The following is a 23,537-nucleotide window of genomic DNA, read 5'->3' on the forward strand; positions in this document are numbered from 1 at the left end:
TGGCCCATATTGACAGGTCTACCTAGAAGTATGGGATATGGTGGGATTTGTCTTGGGTTTGGACATCGAAATTTATGTCCTTGGTTTAGGTTCCTTATTCTTTTGAACAATTTTAGACCTTGTTATTATTGAATAAATACTATAATAGTACTATTTACTGAAAAATGAAAAACAAAACAATTTAATTAAGGTCTGTTGGGTCAGCTAGCAATTTCATTACCTACTCAAATAAACTATTATTAGCATCTTGTTTTGTTACCATGGAATCTAGACGTCTTCCCCATGTTTCTGTATTATAATACTGGATTTAAACATTTCATTGGTATCAATATTTGTTTTGGATGATGGACGACCTAATGCCATACTTTTGATGCAAAACAATGCAAATTCATAACTTGACTGACCCCAACAACAAAATAAGCAAGAATCCAATTAAGCACTGTGTTGAAAATTAACTAGTTAATAGGGAAAAGGAAAATAAATGAGCAAAAAAGACATAGCAAAACCATACTTAAATCCTTGAATAAATCAGTTCAGACGTCCCACTTTTTGTTAAGATGGTGTGATCGGTATTTGATGGAACATCAGGTCATCCACAAGCCTGGTACAAGTGATGGTAGATACGTGTCTCGGTTGGAAAATCCAACTTTTTGAAGAACAATTTATCCTACACATTCGAATTAAGGTGACAGTCTCTTCCAACAGGGAGATTATACCATATCTATGCTGACTCGTTGAATTCGGTAATTTCACTGTTTATCCAATTGCAAATTTGAGCAATGAAGCTTTCACGCAGCATATCTGATGAACTGAAGGTGATTAGTATATATGATCACCTGTAAATCGTATAGCAAGAACTGATTCACAAGTGACTCAGGTTTAAAGTAGATTTCTCATCAACATACTCATTTGGGAAAATTACAGCGCCTGAGTAAATAAAAATTCTGCTTGACATGAAGAGTTGAAGAGCCTTTGCAAGGAACCAAGTCGTTGAAGCCTCTATAATTTTTTTTATGAAGCAATTTCGATAGCTCAGCTTCGTACTGCCCGACGTGTTCATCTGTCTTCTAAGTTTCAGAAGCAGGCCAGTGACGATTCAGAAGGGACATCTCATCGTTATCATCCAAATCGAGGCTCTTCTCCCCTCCAAACTCTATATTATTAATTTCATCTCTTTCCTCGTCATTCAGCTCTTTTGAGTCTGCAATAAAAAAATTGGATTGTTTGCCACTTGATGGAGAATTATTTTCCTCCAGTTGTTGGGTTTCTGATTCTATCAATGCTTGCATTCTTGCTCTCTCCCGGTCTCTTGGATATGTGCAATAAAGGAATGAGTAAATGAAGCAACAGATTGCCATTGGAATCCCAGTTGCTGCGTACAGTGCCTTAGCGAGTGATGCAGCATTCTCTCTATCGGTCTCAATCTCTATAAAGTCCGATGACCCTTTGGGTATTGGTTTGTAACCGTAAACACGCTGAGCCAAAATCCCAACAAGAGAAGGCGCAAAAGATGCCAATATAGACTCAAAAGATTGATCCAAGGCATAGATGCTCGTTCGGGATTTCTCAGGGACAATCTCTGCAAATATCGGACTGTATACACCATTCATATACCAGAGAATGCTAATCAAATGCAGATAAACTATTGTAATTATAATTAATATATTCAGTGAAAATATGAAACAATAGGCTAATGCATGCATCATTTCATTCTCAACCTGTACTAGCAATGCAAGTAAAGGATTGAATCAGTTTGGCCTAAAGAATAATTGTGCATAAGCATACTGATAAACCACTAGTAGCACCACCAAAGCACTGGAGCATGTTAGTGTTTGTGCACCAAACCAAATGCTAAATTTAGACAGTTTTTAATTTCACAAATTGATTGAGCATCTAGCAACTATTGATCGATTGCTTTCCCCGATGAAGCCCCTAGGTTCCACTATTCAATGCCATACTCTACTAGGACTATCCCTTTACTATCAATACAAAAGTACCGAAACAACTTACCTTGTTATATTCAACATCTACAGTTTGAATATGGTTCTCACAGTAAGCAACATATCTTTGGCTCCCCAAGAGATGTTTATACTAATTCACATGCAATAGACTTTGTCTACCAAGAATACCTGCATCATCCACAAATGAGTGGGAAATCTAAATTAAGTTCTAAATGAGGCTGCACTAAGCCACAGAATGTTTGAACCTATATTTTCAGAGAGAATGATAATCCTCTTGTATGTTATTGTTGTCCTACATCTTATATTTGATCACTTTCCTGTGACTGAACATCCATGAGAAACATGCGTTAGTTAAAAGATCAAAATAATCCCTAAGGTGTAAGGATAGAACGTGGACTCCTTGTCTAGCAATGTCACAAGCACTATTATGCTGTGATAAACAATAAAGTTTCTTTCGACTTCATTTCCTTCCGGTCCAACCCAAGCAAAATAAAGTTATCACCAAGTTAGTTATAAGTATAAAGATGGACCAAGAAGACTTACTTGTTAGTTGCTGGAGCATTCCAGGATATGCACAATCCCATGATGAAAAAAACGAGACCATGCATAAATGCAGTGGAAGGATCATCAGGTAATGCCAACATCAGTACTGCCGCTATAGGGACTGCAGAACCTACGCTTATCTGTGAAAGAATAATTCTCCCAGAATTGGGCAACCGTTTGGCTAGAATATCTCCCATCCTTCCTCCAAAGAGACCACCAAGAGAATTGGAAATTACAAAAGAGGTCATGATAGATGCTGTTGTTTCATGGGAGAAGCCAATGAGTTCAAGCCACATAGGGATAAATGACCAAGATGACCCGGCAAATGATCCCGAAACACCTTGAGCAACAATAATTTGGAAAGTAGGGATCCTCGTAACTGACTTTGCTTCTTTTATCATGTCCTTCATTTTTGATGAAAAAGACTTATATTCAATATGTTCTTTGGCTGTATTATCACTATCAGAAAATCGAGGATCCTTAGCAAAAAGATGGACCAAAAGACCAACTACGACACTGATTACACCCACCAGAAGGAAAGCAAATCTCCAGCCAGGTATCCCCATGATAGTTTTTGAGGCAATTAGTACTGAACAGAGCCCACCTAGAATGGAGCCAATGTTTCCTGTCAGTTGTAGCCATCCAAAAGCCATACCGCGGTTACTTTCATCGGTTGAATCAGCAACAAGGGACTGAATAGCAGGTATGACAATGGCAAGTCCAATCCCATTCACACCTCTTGAAACTGCGACCTAATTAGCCAAATAAGAGAATTGTTGCTAGATTATGCACCTGATGATGCCAAGGAATAAGTTAAGTCTTTGTTTCCTAGGACTATCCATACAATAAAAACACAGTATCAGATGTTACAAGTATAATAAAGCTTATGCTTAATTCAGATTGCAATTGCACCATATGATTTAATAACAAGAAAAACAAAAACGCATTTTATACCATGTAACATTGTAAGCTGCAGTTAAGACTTAAGACACTCTCTTGCAGTTTCATCCTTAATAATGCTTGAATATTCACTGAGCTTTAAATATGAAATGAAACAACCATTATGACATATACTCAAAACCTCCTGATTTTTTTGAACCACACAAAATAACTGAAAAAGGAAATGCACAAAAACTCTAAACACTGGTTTCTCATTGGAACACATAAAATGCTTGCCTAAATGTATAAATTTCTTTAACAATCTTGCATTTTCCTGCCCCAGTTCTCCACCTTTGACCCAATTATATAAGAGGCAACCCCTTGTGCCCCATTCCAATTTCATAAGAACCATTAGATCTGCCTACATACCCATTAAAAACCAAAACTCAAACCCTACAATAAAACCAAATCCAATCAAAGACAAACCAACAAATAGGCTTTCATATTTTACATCAAAGAAACCAAACAATGATACCCAGAAAATTAAATATCTTATTAACTGGGAGAAAAATCAAAACCAAAATGCTGTTTAAATAACCTGGAGGAAGTTGTTGGAAATGGCAACAAGAAAGGTCGCAGAAGCCCAAAGAAAAGCACCAAGAGCAATGACATGAGCACGATTGTGATGCATAGCAAGATAAGCAGCTAAAGGGTAACAACAAGATTGCACGATGGATCTAAACAGAGTGAGTGAGCCTAACCCTGTTGGGTCTATATGCAAAGCTGCACCAACTTCGTTGTAAACTCCGGGCAACAATGACTCATCCGCTGTCTCCATTATCGCAGCAAGATTCACTAGAACCAACGTTAAAGTCTCTGACTTCATTGTGACAATTCTGTCTTTGGGAACAAAGAAAAACAGAGAATCAAAAACAGATCATTCCAATTTTGGTTTAAGATCCTCTGTTTTTCTTTGATCTGTTGTCACTTGTTAGAGAGAGGAGTTGAAAGTTGACTTCATTGAGCAAAACCACTGTGCACTACAACATATAAATGAGCGGAAGGGGATTCATATAGGTAGGGCCCATCTTGGGAGTAGACCCACGAAGATCTTCGACATTTGACAAGTGTTAGGTTGTGATTGGATTGACCCAGAGTCTGGGAGTCTTTTTCCTCGGATTTGCTTTTATGACAAAAGAAGAGGAAGCAGTTAGCAAGAGTTTCTGGTGCTAATTTTGGCCAACCAAAAGGCTGCTGCAAGAGGTTGGGGAAATGGTGGAGATCTGTCTTAGATTTGGACATCGAAGTTTATGACTTTGGTTTCCATATCTGAACAAGGTTGCCCTTAATCATTTTTGGTTTCCAATACTTAGTTTTGTCTGAAATGACGTGTCAAAATTTAATTGAATAGAATTCTAAAATCTATTTATGCACAAAATGGGTCAATCACGAGAAATAAATAATTATGACCTCAAACTCTGTATCCAATTGCATTTTTGCTTTTACCCAAATTATAAAAACAACCAAAATCCTTTCTTTTACTATGTTTAAACATAGAGTATAAAATTATTCAAGTTGCACAACTAGCATCACATGCTGAAAAAACAAATCAATTTACTTTAGGGTATTGGGTTAGCTATTATTAGCATCTTTTGTTAACGTCAAGCATACTCTAAGCATTGATATTCGAACCCCCAAATAATAAAAAAATGAAGTACACAATTTTAAGCAAATATCTTCATAGGGCTTAAGGAAGGAGATTATAATTAATGCCCTACAAGGAATAGATTAATCTATACCTTTGCATTAAAAAATCCCTAAGTAGGGCTTTTGCTTAACATTTAGGTAGCGTTTGTTACATTACAATGCAATATGATTACAGGTAATGTGATTGTAAGTAATGTAATTGCAAACAATGTGATTACAGGGAAAATAACATTACGGTGTTTGGTATGTAAGTAAAATAATGATTAAAATGCAGAGAAGATAACATTGCAGTGTTTGGTTTACAAGTACTTTAGTGGGAATGTAATGCTAATTGTCAAAATTATCCCTAATTATTAAAATATAAGTTTAATATATTTATATTTTTTATTATTAATTTTTATATAATATCATTTCTTAAATATATTTTTAATATCATATATTTTATTTTTATTTATTATTATAATATTTTATATTTTATTTTTAATATATTTATATTTTTATTATTAATTTTTATATAACATCATATCTTAAATATATTTTTAATGTCATATATTTTATTTTTATTTATTATTATAATATTTTATATTTAATATTTAATATATTTATATTTATATTATTAATTTTTATATAATATCATATTTTAAATATATTTTTAATGTCATATATTTTATTTTTATTTATTATTATAATTTTATATATTTATTTTCATTTCTTTAATATATTTTTTATATTATATATTTTATTTTAATTTGTTTTATCTATATTATATAAATATTAATTTTTTATATTTTATTTTATTTTAATTTTTATTCTTATATTATATATTTTATTTTAATTATAATATTATAAAATATTTTTAATAAGATAATAAAGTTGAAGGATAAAATTGTCTTTAAGAATATTGCAGAATGCAATGTAATGTGATTGCATTGGTTTTGGACTGCAATCTTACATTGCAGTGATCTGTTACAAAACAAACACTGTAATGTAATTTAATAAGTCACATTGCAGGGAATGTGGCTTACATCCCTGATACCAAACGGACCGTTAGTCCCATCCATTGTTAGCTTCTCCTTTTTGCTAGAGCTGATAGGTTTTACTTATTTTATTGTATTTATATACATATATAAAAAAAACTTCAATAGGGGTTTTTTTTTTTACATTTGATCGGGTATTTTGTTGGATATCTAACTTTTAAAAAAGAAAAATTGATGAATTTTAATCTATATATAAAACAAGTCCATAAAATGGATTTTTACAGGACATGTGAATAATTTTATATATAATTAAAGTGATATGAGTTCAATTATTTCGGACCAATAATTAGTATTGTTAGAACCAAAAAGGCCGTGCTAGAGGATTGAGAGGGAAATGGAGTTTATAGTGGAATTGTTAGAGGGAGAAAAGAATTTAATACAGGCTCCAACGGCATTACACCAGTTTTAGTCCATTTGGCATTTTAAGATGTGCCTTACGAGAGCCCAAGCAAATAGAGAGACGTTAACATAGAAAGAGGTCATTTAGTGAGACTCCATGAAACAAGCCCAGGAAGAGCAAAAGGGCTGCGAATTTAAGTAGTGGCTGAGGCCTATGTGCGTCACAGATGGAGGCTATTGAATAAAAACATGGCCTGGGTGGCTCTACTTCTTCCTCCTTTGGAGAATCCAAGAATTGGGTTTTTTATCCAAACCTGCCGAGATAGCTCAATCTCACAGAGTATGGGGCCAGAATGTCAGATGTCAGTATCATTGAGCTAAATAACTCGAAATGTGTTGTTCTGCTAGATAGATATTGACATTATTCAAATCCTTCAACTTTCTCATACAAGACTTCATGATTGCTTTGTGATATGGAGATCAAAACTGGTACACGTGATTGTAAGAAATAGTTTATCATACATATGTCATGCTGAACGTAACTTCTACATGAAACCCATTCTCTACAAGAACTTAATGCATAGAACAAACAATGAGCAGATTGCAAACCATATGACACCTCTCAGTAATTGACATAAATTACCCATATGGAATGGCCATTTTTAATAGTTAGATGGGCAAAAGTGGTCACAGCCACAGGAGTACAATGAGAAACAGCGGAAGGCAGCAGCAAATTAAATATAAGGGACCTATCAATGAGTCACAATCATAAGCATTAATGGGATGCAGACATCTCGTCCGTACAGCTAAAAAGCAGGTACGACCCTTCCCCCTCCACCCTACCCCGCCACCCAGGGGGCCGCCATCTCATCATCGTCGTCGTCGTCGTCATCGGCTTTCTCGTTCCTTCTCGCTCATCTCACCTTTACGTCAGCTGACGTAGAAAAATTATACATTTAAAAATTAGAAATGTGGTTTAGGACATTGGAAGCCTGATTCTGCAGTCTCAGCCCAAAAGCTCTTTTACGGCCCACAAAATGATGCCCCACAGCTCCCTTTTGGAAAAAGCATTAGCCCAGGCCTTTTTTAACCATGTGGATAATTGGATATATTAGCATACACCTTTTGGCCTTTTTTATGAATGCTACATGATTATAACTCAGAAAGGAACACAATTAAAAATAATTGAAGGGTTCAGCTATTTATGATGGTTAAACTATAATAGAAATTTTATATATAAAAACTCATTGTCATAACACTGTGATAAACAATGTAAGACAAATAGAAAAAGAAAACATTAGGGATTGCAACTGATTCTAATAATCATTTTTAATATGAAAAAAAAAATAAAGAAGCAGATCTTCTGTTGATTGCTCCAATCTTCTTATAATTGTTGTAAGGAATTAAAACTTAAATTGCCACATGAAAACTTTAGTTGGAGTAACCAACTTAATTTATTGAAGATTAATTAATGTTTACAAGAGTTTTCCCCGTAGCAAATAATTAGTACATGAATAATGTCATACTCTATATATATATATATATATCTATATATATATATATATTAAAATTGTAAAAGAAAATGAACACTTGATAAAGGTGATTTTGTTACTAATTTATTCTTTCAATTAAACATTGATGATTCTATCTATTTTAAAATTTGTTATATAGAATGAACTTTTTGGTGTTGGAGCTAACTGGTCATTCGGTATCAAAGATTGAGGATTTTTAATTCTTTTTCCAGAGGCTCACTGTCGATGATGACATAACTTTTGCTTTACAAACATTGAAACATTATCGCCATTTCGTATTCATGTACTGCAGATATGACTCACCGAAAGTGTTGCTATTACATCTAATCACATATTACTCGATTGCCCTATGCTACAAACCGAATCCTAGATGTTATCATCGCTCTTTCTCCCTGCTTCATGCTCTTTGCAAAAACAAAAGTTGGGGCTTTTTCTGTTCCATTTTTTTTCCTCTCTCTAGATTCCCTTCACGTTTTTATCTTTAAAATACCTTAACTTCTATATCTTTTAATCATAATTTTACATAAATCTATTAATTTTTAAAATACACAATTTATCTTAAAAAAATCTTTCACTTGATGCATAAATTTAACTATTAATTTGATGATATATCAATATTGAAAATATAATTTTATTTTTTATTAATTTTAAAAATGATTAGTATCTAAATTATTATTTTTTATTTTTTATTTTTTATTCTATCTTTTTTAAGAGACAAATTTCTTTCAAGCCACCCTACAACCAGTGATGCTCTTTTGGGAACACAATCTGGTGCTCTCCAAGGGAGGGAAGCACCTGTCGTGAAGTGATCGACTGAAGAATGAAAGTGTCGTCAATTTATCACATTGATTGAGAAAAGAAAAAAAAATAAGAAAGAAAGAAAAAAAAAATATTTTAGTTTTTTTTCATATTTTCTATTAATACTGTTTACACTTTTGAGTCTTACTATCTATTTCGAAAATTAATGTATCCGAATTAAATTTTGGTTAAAACTTAAAAAGAATTTGAAAATTTTACCCAAATACAAAATATATATATATCCTTTTATGTTTTGGTTACTATGTATTTCCTTTTATTAATATCTTAATACGGTAACATATGAACTTATGAAGTGAAGAATAAAGAACAGAAACCTGAACTAATAACAATTGGCTAATTTTAGTTAACACTCTCAATTGTTAGGTAATAATTGATGTGTTAAGGTAATGTTTGAATATGAGAAGGATTTCTACTTTCTAACTTTTTCTCCTTTTGGAAGGTGCAAAGATTAAAAGTACAAAAAGGCATTATTTGATTAATGATTTTACATGGCAGTTACAAGCAATTTTCCCTTTTTAGATATAATTTTTTAAGTTTCTAAATATTGAGTTAGAATTCTCATGCAGAAACCTTGCCATAAACTAATTATATGTGAAATTATGGAAATAGGAAAAGGACAATATATCAACCAAAGGAGTATATATAATAGGATCCCAAAATGCAATAATATATTTTCATCAAAAGAAAATAGAAATGAAATTAAAACTCTAAAACAAAAACTAAAGCATGAACCCTCAAATGAGACTCACAGGTAATTGATTTTGTCATACATATTATATAGTTAATTAGGACTATTTTACCAAGCACAGGATTATCCTATCAATCATTCAAATATCTATATTCAGTCATTAAAGAACTCTTAAAAAGTTTTAATATTTAAATGTATGTGAGACGGATCGAAGGTGGTAGCGTAGGTGGTTGTCATCATCTTTCAGTTTAATTTTATTATTATTATTTATATAAAATTTAAGAATTATAATTTTATCACTACTAATTAAATCAAGTAACTTATAATTGATTATCTTTTAATCATTCTTAATGTAAATTTTTGAATCCGTCACTAAATACATTGACTTTATTTTTACCAAATGACTTTGATCAAGTTCCAACATCATTTCAAATTTCAAAAATAAAAAGATAAAAATCATTGCCAAGCATTACCTAGCTATCTTTTTCTTATTTTTTCCCCCCACTTATCTGAGTCTGATGTTACCTAATTTACTTCACAAAATACAACCTCGGTTGGACAAATGAAAGGATAGAGTGGGCCAAGAAATTCTGTGGGTTCCCTCAGCTGAGTCAGTGGCCATGATTTCATTAATATGGGCTCAGGAAAATAGCATCATTAAGGGGGTGCAAGCATGATGAAAGAAGAAAAAAAGGACGAGTACCTTTGATAGGGCCCCACTCAGCCCACCCCCCCTCTCTTTGTCTCTTGTTCCTGCGCATTCTCACTGTCAAAAGCCTTTTGGGGGATGAGCTCTGCTGGGAGACAAATCCAATTCCATTTTTGCACACACATTTTTAACAAGCTATGTGTTGTTGTGCTTTGAGCTTCACAGCTCACTTGCATGCTGTCATCTATTTTTGTGTGTGTGTGTGTGTTTTTTTTTTGGGGTTTGTGGATTATTGGTATAAAGTGATGAATCTCTAATCACAACCATCAATGTCTATATCATTTTGACAAAAACAATGATTTCTCACATTTGCCTAATTGACACTTTCAAAGTTTTGAATTTGTGTTTGATCAACATGTTCAGGAAAATTGTTGAAAGGATGGTGAAGATTTACTTTTCACCACATAACTCATCTAATAAACTTTTTCAACATTGCATAATGGAATAAGAGATGGGCATTTAAATTCTAGAGCTATAATTTTACCCTTGTGAAAAAAGAGAAGATTTTAAATAATAATTTTTAAAAAAAGGGTAAAGGAGTGATGAATGAGGTTTCTATATCAGCCACTCATTGTTGGCTTATTACATGGGGATTATAGAAAACCATCAAAATCCCAAATCATGCCTTTGTTGTAATGGAAATACAAATTTTTCGTACCACACGCACTCCTACCATATATCAAATTAAACTACTAGTCATTATGAAGCTTTTTGCCAGGGTACATCAGAATCCAAATCACATGGTTAAATCAAACACCAAAATTTTGTACCATACCCTTAATGTCACGCGAGTTAAACGAGTTTGACACGATGAAGTGTGAGAAGGGTAGGATTTGCTTTTCCGTCAACTGTTTTCCCTTTTCACAGAACAAAAATAATACTAGTGGCAGACAGTGTGGGCTTCGTGAAAATCACACCTGACCCACTTGGGCGGAGACAATAAGTAATGTGAAAAATCTAAATAAGCACCACATATAAAGGATGATACTGTTAATCTTCTTGTTTTTCTGATTGGAACATTACCAGCTTTTTTCTTTTTTCATCAAAAGTACTCACTCAAGGGAAGTGGTTAATTCTCCTTTTCCATTTGCTCTTTACTTTTGGTTGCTGTGAAAAAAAGCAAAAACAAAAAAAAGAGTTGACATTGGCATTTCCTTTCCACTTCTTGTTTCAACGTTTTGTATCCTAATGCCCTGTAACTGGCATCCTGACAATTCCAATACGACAATGTACAGTTATTAAACCTGCTGGCATCCCCCAACCTCAAAAAGAACCGCTTCCCTGTTTTTTTTTTTCACTATTTATTTATTAATTGAATTTGAAGAACTGAGCAGCCACACGAAAGCTAAATTTGTCATAAATAAAATACAGTTAGATTCAATTTCTGCGTTAAAACGAGTAGGATATATAGAGAGTAGTAAATGCCAGAGATCATGCATGCTCATAGCATCTCTTTTATAAACATTCGGTACCCAAGAGACAGCATGTATTTACGTGTGTATATATATTTACACTTAGTGAAGACTTGGGTGATAAGGTACCCAAGATATAGCGTGGGTTGGTGTTCCTACTTAATTCCTACTATATATATGCCTATCATATCCTGGGGCATATATTCAGGACCATTCTATATATCAACGATTCAAGTGCATTTGCATTTTGCATGGAAGCAGGGTGCTTAATAAGTAGTACAATACAGTGATTGTAGTGACATGGAAGAAACTATTATTACTATCTATCACGATTTGATCATTATTGACATAGTGAAGAGGAAATTAAAACTTTTGCATATGATCTCGCATTCCTTGTTTGGTTTATTAATTAGTTCGAGATGGGGCAAGGGCCGGTTTCCTTTTGTATCTTAATTAATGCATTAACCTTTCGATTTCCTAAAAGAAGAAAAAGCAGCATCGATCCTAGTAAAATTTGACACTTGTGGTGGTTAGACAATCCTTCCGGACTTCAATAGGCGTAGCTCACCTCATCGCCGTCACTGTAAATCCGTCTTTTAACTGTTGAATATCTCTTTAAAACACAGAAAAGTGATGATAACCAGAAAGAAATCAAGTTCTTCGCTAGCCTGCTCAACTGGAACAGACTTTTTCATAGACTTGTCATCCCAATTTAAGCTGAACCTGAAAGCACGTGTGACCCCGTTGATGGATGTATAGGCCTGTAGAATTCTGTACGAGATTTATGTTTATTGATCCCCGGTCTATATATCTGCCATACATAGGTTGTTTGGCACATGCCAATGCCTACAAATTTAAGTCCTAGTGATGTAGAGCCCTCGACATATGCTCACTTTAGCAGTCAAGAAACCTTTCTTCTTTCTTATAAATTTTTTCTGCAAAAAAAAAAAAGACAAGACTACAATAATGGTTTATAAACTCATTCCAAACGGCAACTTGTGCTAAGCAATAGTTGCAATAAATGCACGAATGAAATAAGATTATCTCTTATTATAATTAAACAGTCAAATTTAAATTCTCTTTTCTTCTAATGAAAGATTAAAGATAAAAATGATAGTATTATTAGACGTTTTTGAATCTACAAGGTTGTACTTGGTACATATATTGCACAACAAGAAGGAAGGCTATTTAACTTGGCAATTAATTAAAAAATAAGTATTTTATAAAAGAAACTTCCTTCAGTCTTCCATCGCTCCTATATAAGGTTTTAAAAGCAGTGTAAAATGGGAAATCTCCTTTAACATGCAATGGTCCACTGCCAGCTAGGGTTTAACCCTCCCTGCAAGTTGTGTTTGAGCATGCATTAACACGATTGGCACACGTGTTTCCATTCATAGGCTTTCTAATTACACTTGCCGACCAACATTAATTTCTTGTAGTACTATTTTTTTGTAAAAGAAATACGATAATTAATGTTGCTGCAAACCCTGCACTCTTTGCCAATTCTAGCTAAGCTGGGTAGCTAAGGTTAATTTTCCGTAAGTTGTGAGACCACAAGCAAAGTCTAGCACTAGAGACTAAAACTCGCTCAAGACTTGGAAGGCCAATATATTTTCAGTCAGTTAGATTTATTGTTGCGTCTGCTTTCATCATGTCTCTCCATAATTCATGTGCAACTGAAAAAATATATATACATTGATTATTCAAGCACCATTATGATTTAGTTGCTGCTAAGCCATCTTATTTTACTCTTTAAAAAAGGAGAAGCAAGAGTGGACCACTTAAAAAAGTGAAGCATAAAATATCCATCGAATAATCATAGGAAATGATAACAAAATATCTTATATATTTTAAAACATATACACTGTTTCTCCCATTAAGGAAGGCATTGAGAACCCACTGCTGTAAATTTGAGGTCAAAAAGAGAAACCCAAATTAATTTAAGTGTTATAAACAGTAACATAATTTTCTTTTGACTTAAAAACACAGAGAAGTTAGCTTAATTTAAACAAGACATATGCGCTGGGGAATATAGTAATACTATTATACAAATAAGAAAGTTTGTCTTCTTCCAGTATTGGGTAGTTGAATATATGCTTTTATTTCTTTGGTACTTAATTTATGCTTTTTCGAATGCATGAGGGAATGGTTTCAAGTGAAGAGGGAATGGCGCCAGCCTTTTGGAAGTGCGATGCCAAAAGTTGTGTATCTTTTTGAGTTCCGGCTCAAATTTGTAGGGTATTTTAAGAGAGAGAGAGAGCGATGCCTTTAATTTTGCCTGTTTGCCACACTGTTTTCAGCCTTTGGCATAGCCCTGCGGGCTGAGAGGGACTGAGTAAGAGAGAAGAGCCATCATTGCTAAAGAGCAAAGGCTAGCTATGCTACTCACTGGGCATGGGCCACCATGATGCTAAAAGAAGTGTCACAGGTCACAACACACCCATCCCTTCTCTAGAGGCCAGGCCTTAAATCTCCCAAAATCCCATGGCTAATCATTTAAATTTTTTTCTTGCGAGAAAAACAAAAACAAAATAAGAAGGGTACCCCTTTATAAAAGTACTCTCCCCAAAATCCTATGCGTGTTTATATCATTATTATTATTATTATTATTTTCATTGATGACGAATCGTATATTTCCACCACTTGGGCTAGAAAAAAGAATCAAAAATTTTGAAACTCCCCCATGCCATGCCCTCTCATCATTCAAATTTTAAACCAAAGGTGAAAGTTTATATTTATTATTGAAGTGAAAAAGATCATGATCTATCAATCAATGACATGAAAAAGATTACTAACTTTTTAGATATATCACCCTTTCATGCAAAGATTACCCACTTTGTGACATTGATAAAGAGTTTTTCAAGAAGAGTTGCTTTTTCCCTTCAATTTTTACAAATTTTTGAAAAGTTGAGAAAACTTTTTGTGGTCTGCATGTGTCAATTACCCTTGGCGGGAAACCATGTCTTTTAGTACCATGCTAGTGTTTGACAAAAAGGCCTCATCTAGGGTTCCTTTCATATTTCGGTTTTCTTTTGTCTTCTTTGCCTTTGAATTTTTTCCTTTTTGGAAAACTTTTTTTAGGTTAGCAACAGGAATTTATCGCTAATGAATCACAAAAGTCATAACTTAGTAGCCACTACGGAACGCATTCACTTTTTTTTGTCTTGGTTCCTCACAGCTCCTAAAGCTCATTGGTCATTAACATATATATGTATATATATAGATCAGCATGAGAACAGAACAGCTTCTCCTTCAATGCTCATAATATAGAGAGTGCAAATTCAGGAAAGAGAAAACACGATTCTTCCTTCATATATAACGGCAAAAGTGAAGGGTTTGGCAGCTGAGTGACATTATGTCCATCTACCCTTTCTTTTTTAAGGAATTCAAAACATACGTGGAAATATGCTTGTCTTTAATATATAGCTTTTGCTAACTATGGGATTTGGGATATAATTATGAATCCCTAAACATATAATAGTATTTACTCCTTGCATGAGAATATTTACTTTAATTGCATGGAAGAACAATGTCACTGTTTTTTGTTCCGAGCAGCATGACACCCTAATATCAGCGAGACTTACAACTCTATACGAATTGCCATAAAAAAAAAGTTGTGAATAGTTAGTTAAATGTACTAACTTGGTAACCATATATCTAAAAGAACATTTTACCACATTTCTTGAATTTGATAGGAGGCTTACTGTATATATACATCACTGCTTTTGGATAAAGCACAGTCCACTCAATTTGCGCATGACTCATGAGAGTGAAGACTGATGTTTGCACGATGAGATTAAGCTTGTCCAACGTGTTCCTTGTTGTGTACGAACAAATTATCATCCTAGCTAGCTAATATAAAACAGGATGGATTCCTTCATTTCCTGATCAATATATCTACATACGTCAATGGCCAGCTCAAACTAGTCGTTGGCATTAACCAAGTGCATATATCTCTTAACTGTATGACTAGCTAGACCCTAATATTATGACCAAAACTTATCTGTTAAAAGTGGGGTTGTTTTAATGAGAAACAAAAGAGACAGAACATGAAGATGGACCTAGTTTCCATATTTCCCACCCACATTTTCCTTTCGTTTTAACAGTTATGTCCCATCCTAATCGCAGAAACGAGAGAAATTCCCTTGACCATCACATAGGAATTCCATTAGTTTGGGACTCATAATTTTCTCTTATTGTAGAACCCGGACTCCACAACTAAACTAATCATAGCATTAAACATGTACATTTGTTTTGGTTATTACATAAAAAACGAACAATGTACGCTTACTTTTCTAAAATTCAAGACATGGTCTGTGTTGAATAAAATGGAAATAGAGATTTTAGACTTCCAACAATAAACTCTCCCCATTATGCCAATGGCCCAAGACAACAGGGAAGAGAGAAAATCACGGTTGTACCTCTCAAATACCCAATAAAAAGGTTAATCTGTCCAAAACGTACAACCATGTTTTTACGTGCGAAATGATCCCTGCTCTAAGACATGGCCATATAATTGGAATTGATACAGTTCCTAAACTATAGCAATTAAATTAAAGTATTAAAAACGTCATGAAACAGGTATGTACATTATAAAAGGAGTAAAAAACAATCAATCCAAATTATAAAAGAAGGAAAATGAAGCACAAACTCACACAGGAAAGAGATAATTGAAAACTAATTAAATTGAGATTGCGGCGGTTAACGATTCCCCAAATCTCGCCACCAATCACTCCTAGGCATCATACAAAATTTTAAACAAGAATAAAATAAAGATTCAGAGTTGGATAAATGATACGAAGAAACCGGACAAAACCCCAGGCCATGGTGCTTTCTTACAGTCAATTATTGCATTTTTTCCCCTCTTTGTGCAAATAACCCAAAAAAAAATGTACGAGAAACGAACACAAAGTTTCATGGTTTCGTTGTCTGATATTTGCATTCACATTCTGATCCTTACAATAGTCAAAACCCCATAAAAGAAAACTATATAAAAAGAAATTTCTCCGAAGGAATGAGAAGAATACTAAACAACTACCATTCACTTTTGTACTGTTGAGACGACAACGTTGAAAAAAAGGCCATGATCGTCCATGTATGAAGAACATTATTATAATATGAGAAAATGTGACAAATAAAAGAAGGAAAAAAGAATATATATAGAGAGACGCTACTATTATTTACATAGTGATGATCAAAATAAAAGGGGGAGGTTTAAACTTTAAAAGGGGGAGAAAAAAAGATAAGACAAAAAGGAAAGAAAAAAAAAAACAGTGTTTTCAATTATGTCGAAAGTCATGGTTAATATGGGAGAGAACAAGAAAGATTCCATCTCTTTCATGCATCATGTGATGTACTCGCATCATTTCCTTGATATTCTTTGTTGAGATTTTCTCATTTTGAAACCTTTTCTTTTTTTGGTTTATTTTTGGTAACGTTTTAGATACTCCTAATCTGAGGAACATATCCATGACTCCACCATACCTTCACTTCTTGTAGCTACATTTTCTGGCCCTTTATCGCCATGGAAGTCCGATGAAGAAGCCGAGAAGTTGCTCACTTTCCCATTTGAGACTCTCTGAGAGTTACTGTTGTAGCCGCCATTGATGGACCTTAGGAGACTTTGATCATGTTCTTGGGAGCCTGTCCCTTCTCCCCAGCTTGGAGGATTAGTACTACTATCATTTCTTGGCAATGCCCCGTCCGATGATACCATGTTTTGGAGCCCGCTGAGGTTGGTATTGACATGGCCATGGCTCAAACCAAACTCTTCTAAAACACCCATTTTGAGAGAAGAGTCATTTGATGGCATATCTGAGGACCCTTGCAGTTTTGTTCCAAGAATGGTTGAATTGGGAAGCGGGTATTTTGGAGGGGCTTGTAGGAGAGATTGGAAGTTAAGAATTGGGTTTTGCATGTTGATATTGAGGAGATTTTGAGGCTGCTTTAAAAGGCCTAACTCGGATGACAGTTGGTAGTTAATGGAAGTTGAACTAGAAGTAGTATTGTTGTTACTAGCAGATGCGGAAGTGATGTTAGTACTAGGAGTAGAAGCTATAGCATCGACCATCGAGGAGCTAGGAAATGAGGAGGAAGCCGTAGAAGAAGAAACAAACGGGGGAGGGTGGATTTTTTGGGCAAATGGTCTTAAAAGATAATGAGGAGGTGAAGGGTCTAAAGGGGTTGATCTCATAGTGGAAGGTGTACCGAATAGATCAAGCCTGGTTCTCGGGAAAGGTGAGGACGTGAAGGGTGGTGCAGGGATCCCAGTGAACTCCTGAACCATGGCTCGGAAATTGGTGGTGTCTGTGGTCAAAACAGTTGTTGGTGCACGCCTAGAAGCTCTGGATCTCTTCTTTGGGTTACGCACCATGTTGCTGTTGTTGTTGTTGGGTTGGTCACCTGTGCCTGAAATTGAACTTTTTGTAGCGCTCTCTGGTCCTTGAGGGATCTGCATAGAAGGAAAAGTAGCTCTGCTTTGTGCCTGCTGGTTGGTCAACAACTGTTGGGTTGGTGATGATGACGCTATGAACCCACCAAGATCAGTGCAATTGGGCTCAGATCTTAGATTTTTGGACCAAACCACATCAAGATTGAGGAGTGAATTTGGAATTGTTGTAAGTTGCGGTGATCTTGATAAAGGATGATCGAAGTAGTTTGATAAAGGGTCAAACATAGCTGATGAAGAGTGACTCTGGTGTTGCTGTTGCGGTGGTGCTGGTGGTGGTGGTTGGTTCCCCAAGGGACCATGACCAACATGGCTCGATGAATTATTGTTCAAGAAAGCTGAGATGGACTCAGCGCGTGAATCATACTCTTCACTGCCACCACTCGAAGATGGCATACTACCACTATTACCAGAATCCATGAGAAAGAAGGGGTAAAAAGACAAACAGACCGGAAATAGCCAAGAAAAAAGAGGGAAAGACGTAAAAGGGACACAGAGATATGAGGAGTTTCAGAGAAGAGATTTTTTGCTTACTTACCACTCGGACTCATTTAAGAAGGAAGCTACAAAACGAAGCGTGAGGTAATACAAAAAAGAGAGAAGAAAGGAAAGAAAAAAAAAAGAAGGAAAAGAGAGAAGAAAGAGGAAGATCTTCTGGAAGCAGAGCTATCAGAAAGTACCCATGTTGTCTTTAAAGCTCTGATCTGCAAAGAAGACAGTGCTTTGCTTGCTTTTACTTTGTCTTTGAGCAAAAGGGTATGTGTAAAGAAAGGAATTAACAGCTCAGGGATCATCAAACTAATGGTTGCAGAAGAGAGGTAAAATGAAAGTAAACTTTGCTGGGAGGGGTCTCTTGTAATCTCTTTCTTGCCTTTCTTTTGGCTTTTAGCCCTGTAAGAGTTCAGCAGAACTAGGGTTTGTTTTTTTAAATCTTTTTTGTTTGAGAGAGGGGTAAAGAGAAAGGAGGGAAAGGAGTTGTTCTCTAGCCTTTTCTTCTCAAAAAGAGAGGCTGCTGCTTCTGCTCGTGGTTTCACTCAAAAAGATCAGGGTGGGACACCCATGTGTGTGAGAGAGAAAGGCTGTGATGAAGGCAACTGGTCAAAGTATAAGAGAGTTGTGGTTTGATCCTTTTAGTGTGAAAAGAAGAAAAAGATAGATATTATAGAGGAATTCTTTATTTCTTTTAAATATATATTCCATTAAATATTCCATATTTCAGTATAACAAATTAATTTTTCTTTTGTTGAGAATAATGAGGTGGGCAAGCAAACAAATTAGGGAAGATGGTTGTTGATGGTATAAAAGAAAAAGATAACAACCATCACTACCATTCCTTTTCAAAACCCATAAAAAACCCTGTTTTAAAAAATAGGTGCACTATATAGAAACAGTAACTGAATTGCATAAATAATGAAAATAAAATCTGGTTTGTATTTAACATCAATTAATTATTCATTTCTTATGTTTAAATGGTTTGGTAACTTAGGTTTAATGATAGGTGAAAAAAATAAGTATGGCGTTTCCATCTGTTTTCCTTACAGATTATTTGATACAACAAGCTAATAAATGAAGAGAAAAAAAAATTATAGTATTTCCTAGCCACAGCCTTTGACCAAGTCAGTGGTCATAAATATAAAAAGAAAAATCATAATCTGGGGTTATATAATTGATAAGAGGAACCTCACCTCAGAGAATCTTTCAGTCTTCCTCTGTTGAAATTGTATATGGAAAATCATTATATTTTCCTGTTATCTTCTACTTTACCTGATTGTTTTTTTTTTCCATAACTTTTTCTACCTTCGTTACCTTCTTCCACTTCATTTATTATAATAATATCATAAAATTCTGCTGTTTGAAACAAAAAGAAGAAAGGGAAAAGAAGAAGAAGAAGAAGAAGAAGAAGAAGAAGAAGAAAGCTCCGATGTTTGGACAGATAGATCAGTTGAACAACACCTTAAGTTCGCTGCAACCATCTAAACGAAAAGATGAAGCTAGCTCACCAATATTTTTTATTTAACTTTATTATGCCCCTTTGGAACATAAATGTATTATATATTGTTTACCTTTAAAATCATAATTTGATAACACAACTTGGGTTGGTTGGCATGAAATTAGAGGTCTTTGTCATTATACGTGTTATTTATATTCGTTTTATCTCCTTTTTCATACCTGTGGTCTGTATTTGCCCCTACAACACCAAACCCTAACCCTAAAATCTGAAACCTTTACGTATTTCATGTCTGCACGTAATGTCCCTGCTGCCCGCGGGCTTCTTCTTTTCTTTTTTCTAAATCTCATCTCCATTCACCACTTAAAAATTTTGGGCACTTTGAGTCGATATTATTTTTTTAAATAACGAATTCAAATGCCTTGCCGATAAATCACTGTTATTTATCTATATTGCACTATCACTTCAATAATCTAAATTATCTAAACAAAGATTAATTCGATATGACGAATCTGTTTACTGTTTTAAATTGTATTCGACTTTCATATTCATTATTTCTTTTATTCGTTTTCAGTATACTTAATAGAATCTGATACACCTATTGTCACATTTTTTGTGCTTGCGAATAACTTACATACACATGCTTGGTAAAGGGCTATGATGAATGTATACACGAGTATTACCATTTAAAAAATCCTGCAAAGAATACATGTAATTTTGGTAGGATTAAACGGTGACGGTTGAAGGCCGAAAATGAGATACAAGTATAGAGAGAGAGGTGGCAATTAAGGCTCTCAAATCACTTACCTAATTATGTCTGATTTAAGTTGCTTGAGGCTGTAAAACTAATCTGTCCAAAAAACTGTGGGTGTGGACGCTATCCGAGCCAGGTAGAAGCGATTGGTGCTATCAAAAATGTGGATTGATTGGACTTGCCATCGTTTTCAATGAACCTGTGGCTCACATAAGGATGCATTGCAGTCGCTTTTTTGATCTCGACCGTCCGATTGATGGGGATATTCTTTGATGTCTCACCTTTGTCATAATTTCCCCCGTCCTACATATCCATAGCTCGAATATAAAAATCAAATTAACTCAGGCGACGATCATATGGCGAAAGCCACATCCTCTTACAATGGGCCCTATCAAATTATATGTACTTTGGTATTCATCTAGAATCAAGGTATATATATATATATTGTTTGAAGAGGAAGTTTGCAACCGGGAATAGCTTACTAATTGATTAACTACGACTCGAATCTAAGATTTTATATAAATGCTATTTTGTATGTTTATTGCAAAACTACAAAAAGGGTAAAGAATTCGTATGGTGTGCTCTATTTATACGAAGCCATGCATTGTTAAGGTCATGGTCTTGATTGTAACAGTTCACCACATAAATAATTGATGACACGTTGGACTCTTCCAAATTCTTTTTCTGTTAAAAGATCTCTAAAAAAAAAAAAGAAAAACCCCAATCCATGCTGTTGTTTCGGGCTACACGATTTTCCTTTCGTGCAAATGCATGCCCATCTATAACAGTTTTAAAAGTAAATTAATCCAAGCAGTATTAGGAAAATCGTAATTAAAATGAAGTAACACACAAAAACGCCTGTTTATAAAAATATTGATTGCATTTAATAAATTAATATACAATTTATAAAAAAAATATCAATTATTTTATATATATCTTTAAGGCTGCACACTAAAAGCCAAGTCAAATCAAATATAAGAATAAAAATATCTTTATAAGCTCAACAACTTTGGGCCCGAAACTATTCATACATAATTCTAACAGTCTTAAGAGGCCCAGCTGTCGTTTCTTCTTAGGACGAGAGGTATAGGTTATACAATTAGAATGGCAAAAAGTTTTATTTTCCTGCTCTGTAACAAAAACATATGAAGTATATGGAAAACAAATAACAGCAAGTGTTACTTTAGAGCTTAAGCTTGTTACAGAGTCTAATCCCAGTCCACAAACAGCACATAAACCTAACGTGTTGTAACAATCTTCCCTACACTTATTTATGGTCCAACCATATAAAGCAGATGTACCAAATCTGGCTTGAAGTTGAGTATAAACTGTTACAGCCTTCAGATTGGCTATGGGGTTGTCGTCCAACTTGACCTAACCCCTGCTCGAGTTGCGGCCTTTAATGTATTAAAAATGGCAAACTCCTTTGGTGAAAGTCAAGTGTAGTTTAATATAAACATGTCTCGAGTGCAAGTTGGTAACTATTTTCGGCTTTAGTTTTATGGTAACTTTGCCTTGTTGTTATGCCGTAAATTTTTTCGAGGGACTTTAAATTAACCTCTTTCATTAAAAGTGATGGTATTCTATTCTGTAGGTTTTATACTTTTAAACAGTAAAGAATTATTCTTTTAGAGAAAGAAATAGAAAATCCAAACCCCTTTGCTTGCGTAGGTTGGCTTGCCTTGTGGAGAAAAAGGTTGACCAACTTAACAAAAAAGGCCTACTTTTTAAAGGAGGTTCAATTTAACGTGCATGAATACATGAATAGGCATGGTAAAATTATTACTGTAAACTAGGTTGATTTCTGTAGCTTTGTATTTCTAATAGGGCAATTTCAACCGATTTGTGCTATTTATGGGCGCATTTGTTATTTACCTTTTACCATTTTTTTTCAAATAATATATATATTTATATAAAATGTATGTAATAAGAGATATAATATGTTAAGAGATATGAATTAGGCATAACACTTAAAAAAATTCTTAAACTATCTAAGAAAATGTAAATATTTTTTATTTTTTATTACGTTTAATCAATTTTTTATAATTTTATTTAGAATTAAATAAATTTTTATGATTAAAGCTTGATTAATTATCATTTGTTATTTTTATACTCATAAAGTGTTGATGTGGATGGATAAAATGTTAAATGGTCATGTTTCTAAGCCACATCATTATTTTTTAAAACATGTTAACATGTTAGGTTAGTGTCATTTGACGTGACCTAATAAGTGATATTTTGATTAATAATAATTAATCAATTATTAGTTATAAAAGTTTACTTGATTCAAAATAAAAATATAAAATTTGATTAAACACAATAAAAAATAAAACTTATTTAAATTTTTTTAAATATTATGTCATTATTATTTTATACATTAATGGTGGAGTTTTTAAACTGAACAAAGAAATTTTTTTTAAAAAACACATTTTTATTTAATAAAGTATATATAATTATTAATTGTCATAAACATATCTTATTAAAACACTTGTCTCTTTTTTTTAAAAAAAAAACACTTGTCAACCTAGTAAATTCATTGTGAAATTTAAAAGAGAAACCGATTAGCATTTTTAATATATAAATAAGGCCCAGGAATCCAAGGGCTCCTTGCTCCCTAAGTTTGAATAGCCCTTAAATCTACATGACATTTATATACACATAATGAGGCATTGGATACATATTTAATTATTTGACGTGACACAGAACTATATTGATCCTCAACCACTATATATTCTATTACCATTTTCACAGTTCTTCCCCC

General features: G+C 33.9%; 2 protein-coding genes across 2 annotated transcripts; both read right to left on the reverse strand.

The window, feature by feature from the left end:
* Nucleotides 1-409: 409 nt before the first annotated feature.
* LOC110408970 (uncharacterized) lies at nucleotides 410-4,684 on the reverse strand. Its single transcript, XM_021418141.1, has 3 exons — nucleotides 3,982-4,684; nucleotides 2,505-3,256; nucleotides 410-1,593 (listed from the first exon to the last, which is right to left on the reverse strand). The coding sequence occupies exons 1-3, from the start codon at nucleotides 4,267-4,269 to the stop codon at nucleotides 1,068-1,070; spliced, it is 1,566 nt and encodes a 521-aa protein (XP_021273816.1). The 5' UTR covers nucleotides 4,270-4,684; the 3' UTR covers nucleotides 410-1,067.
* A 12,032-nt stretch (nucleotides 4,685-16,716) lies between these two features.
* Nucleotides 16,717-20,121, reverse strand: LOC110409709 (VQ motif-containing protein). The gene has a single exon (XM_021419146.2). It carries the CDS (start codon nucleotides 18,492-18,494, stop codon nucleotides 17,076-17,078), a length of 1,419 nt encoding a protein of 472 aa, XP_021274821.1. The 5' UTR covers nucleotides 18,495-20,121; the 3' UTR covers nucleotides 16,717-17,075.
* Nucleotides 20,122-23,537: the final 3,416 nt, after the last annotated feature.

Source organism: Theobroma umbraticum, unplaced genomic scaffold (assembly GCF_002168275.2).
Source record: "Theobroma umbraticum cultivar Fairchild unplaced genomic scaffold, ASM216827v3 scaffold_44.0, whole genome shotgun sequence".
NCBI classification, from domain to species: Eukaryota; Viridiplantae; Streptophyta; class Magnoliopsida; order Malvales; family Malvaceae; genus Theobroma; species Theobroma umbraticum.

Coding starts and splice junctions, on each gene's coding strand:
- LOC110409709 (XM_021419146.2), bottom strand. CDS start 18,494: ATGGATTCTGGTAATAGTGGTAGTATGCCATCTTCGAGTGGTGGCAGT.
- LOC110408970 (XM_021418141.1), bottom strand. CDS start 4,269: ATGAAGTCAGAGACTTTAACGTTGGTTCTAGTGAATCTTGCTGCGATA. Junction 3,257..3,981: donor TTTCCAACAACTTCCTCCAG/GTTATTTAAACA, acceptor TTGGCTAATTAG/GTCGCAGTTTCAAGAGGTGT. Junction 1,594..2,504: donor AATGCTCCAGCAACTAACAA/GTAAGTCTTCTT, acceptor TGGTGTATACAG/TCCGATATTTGCAGAGATTG.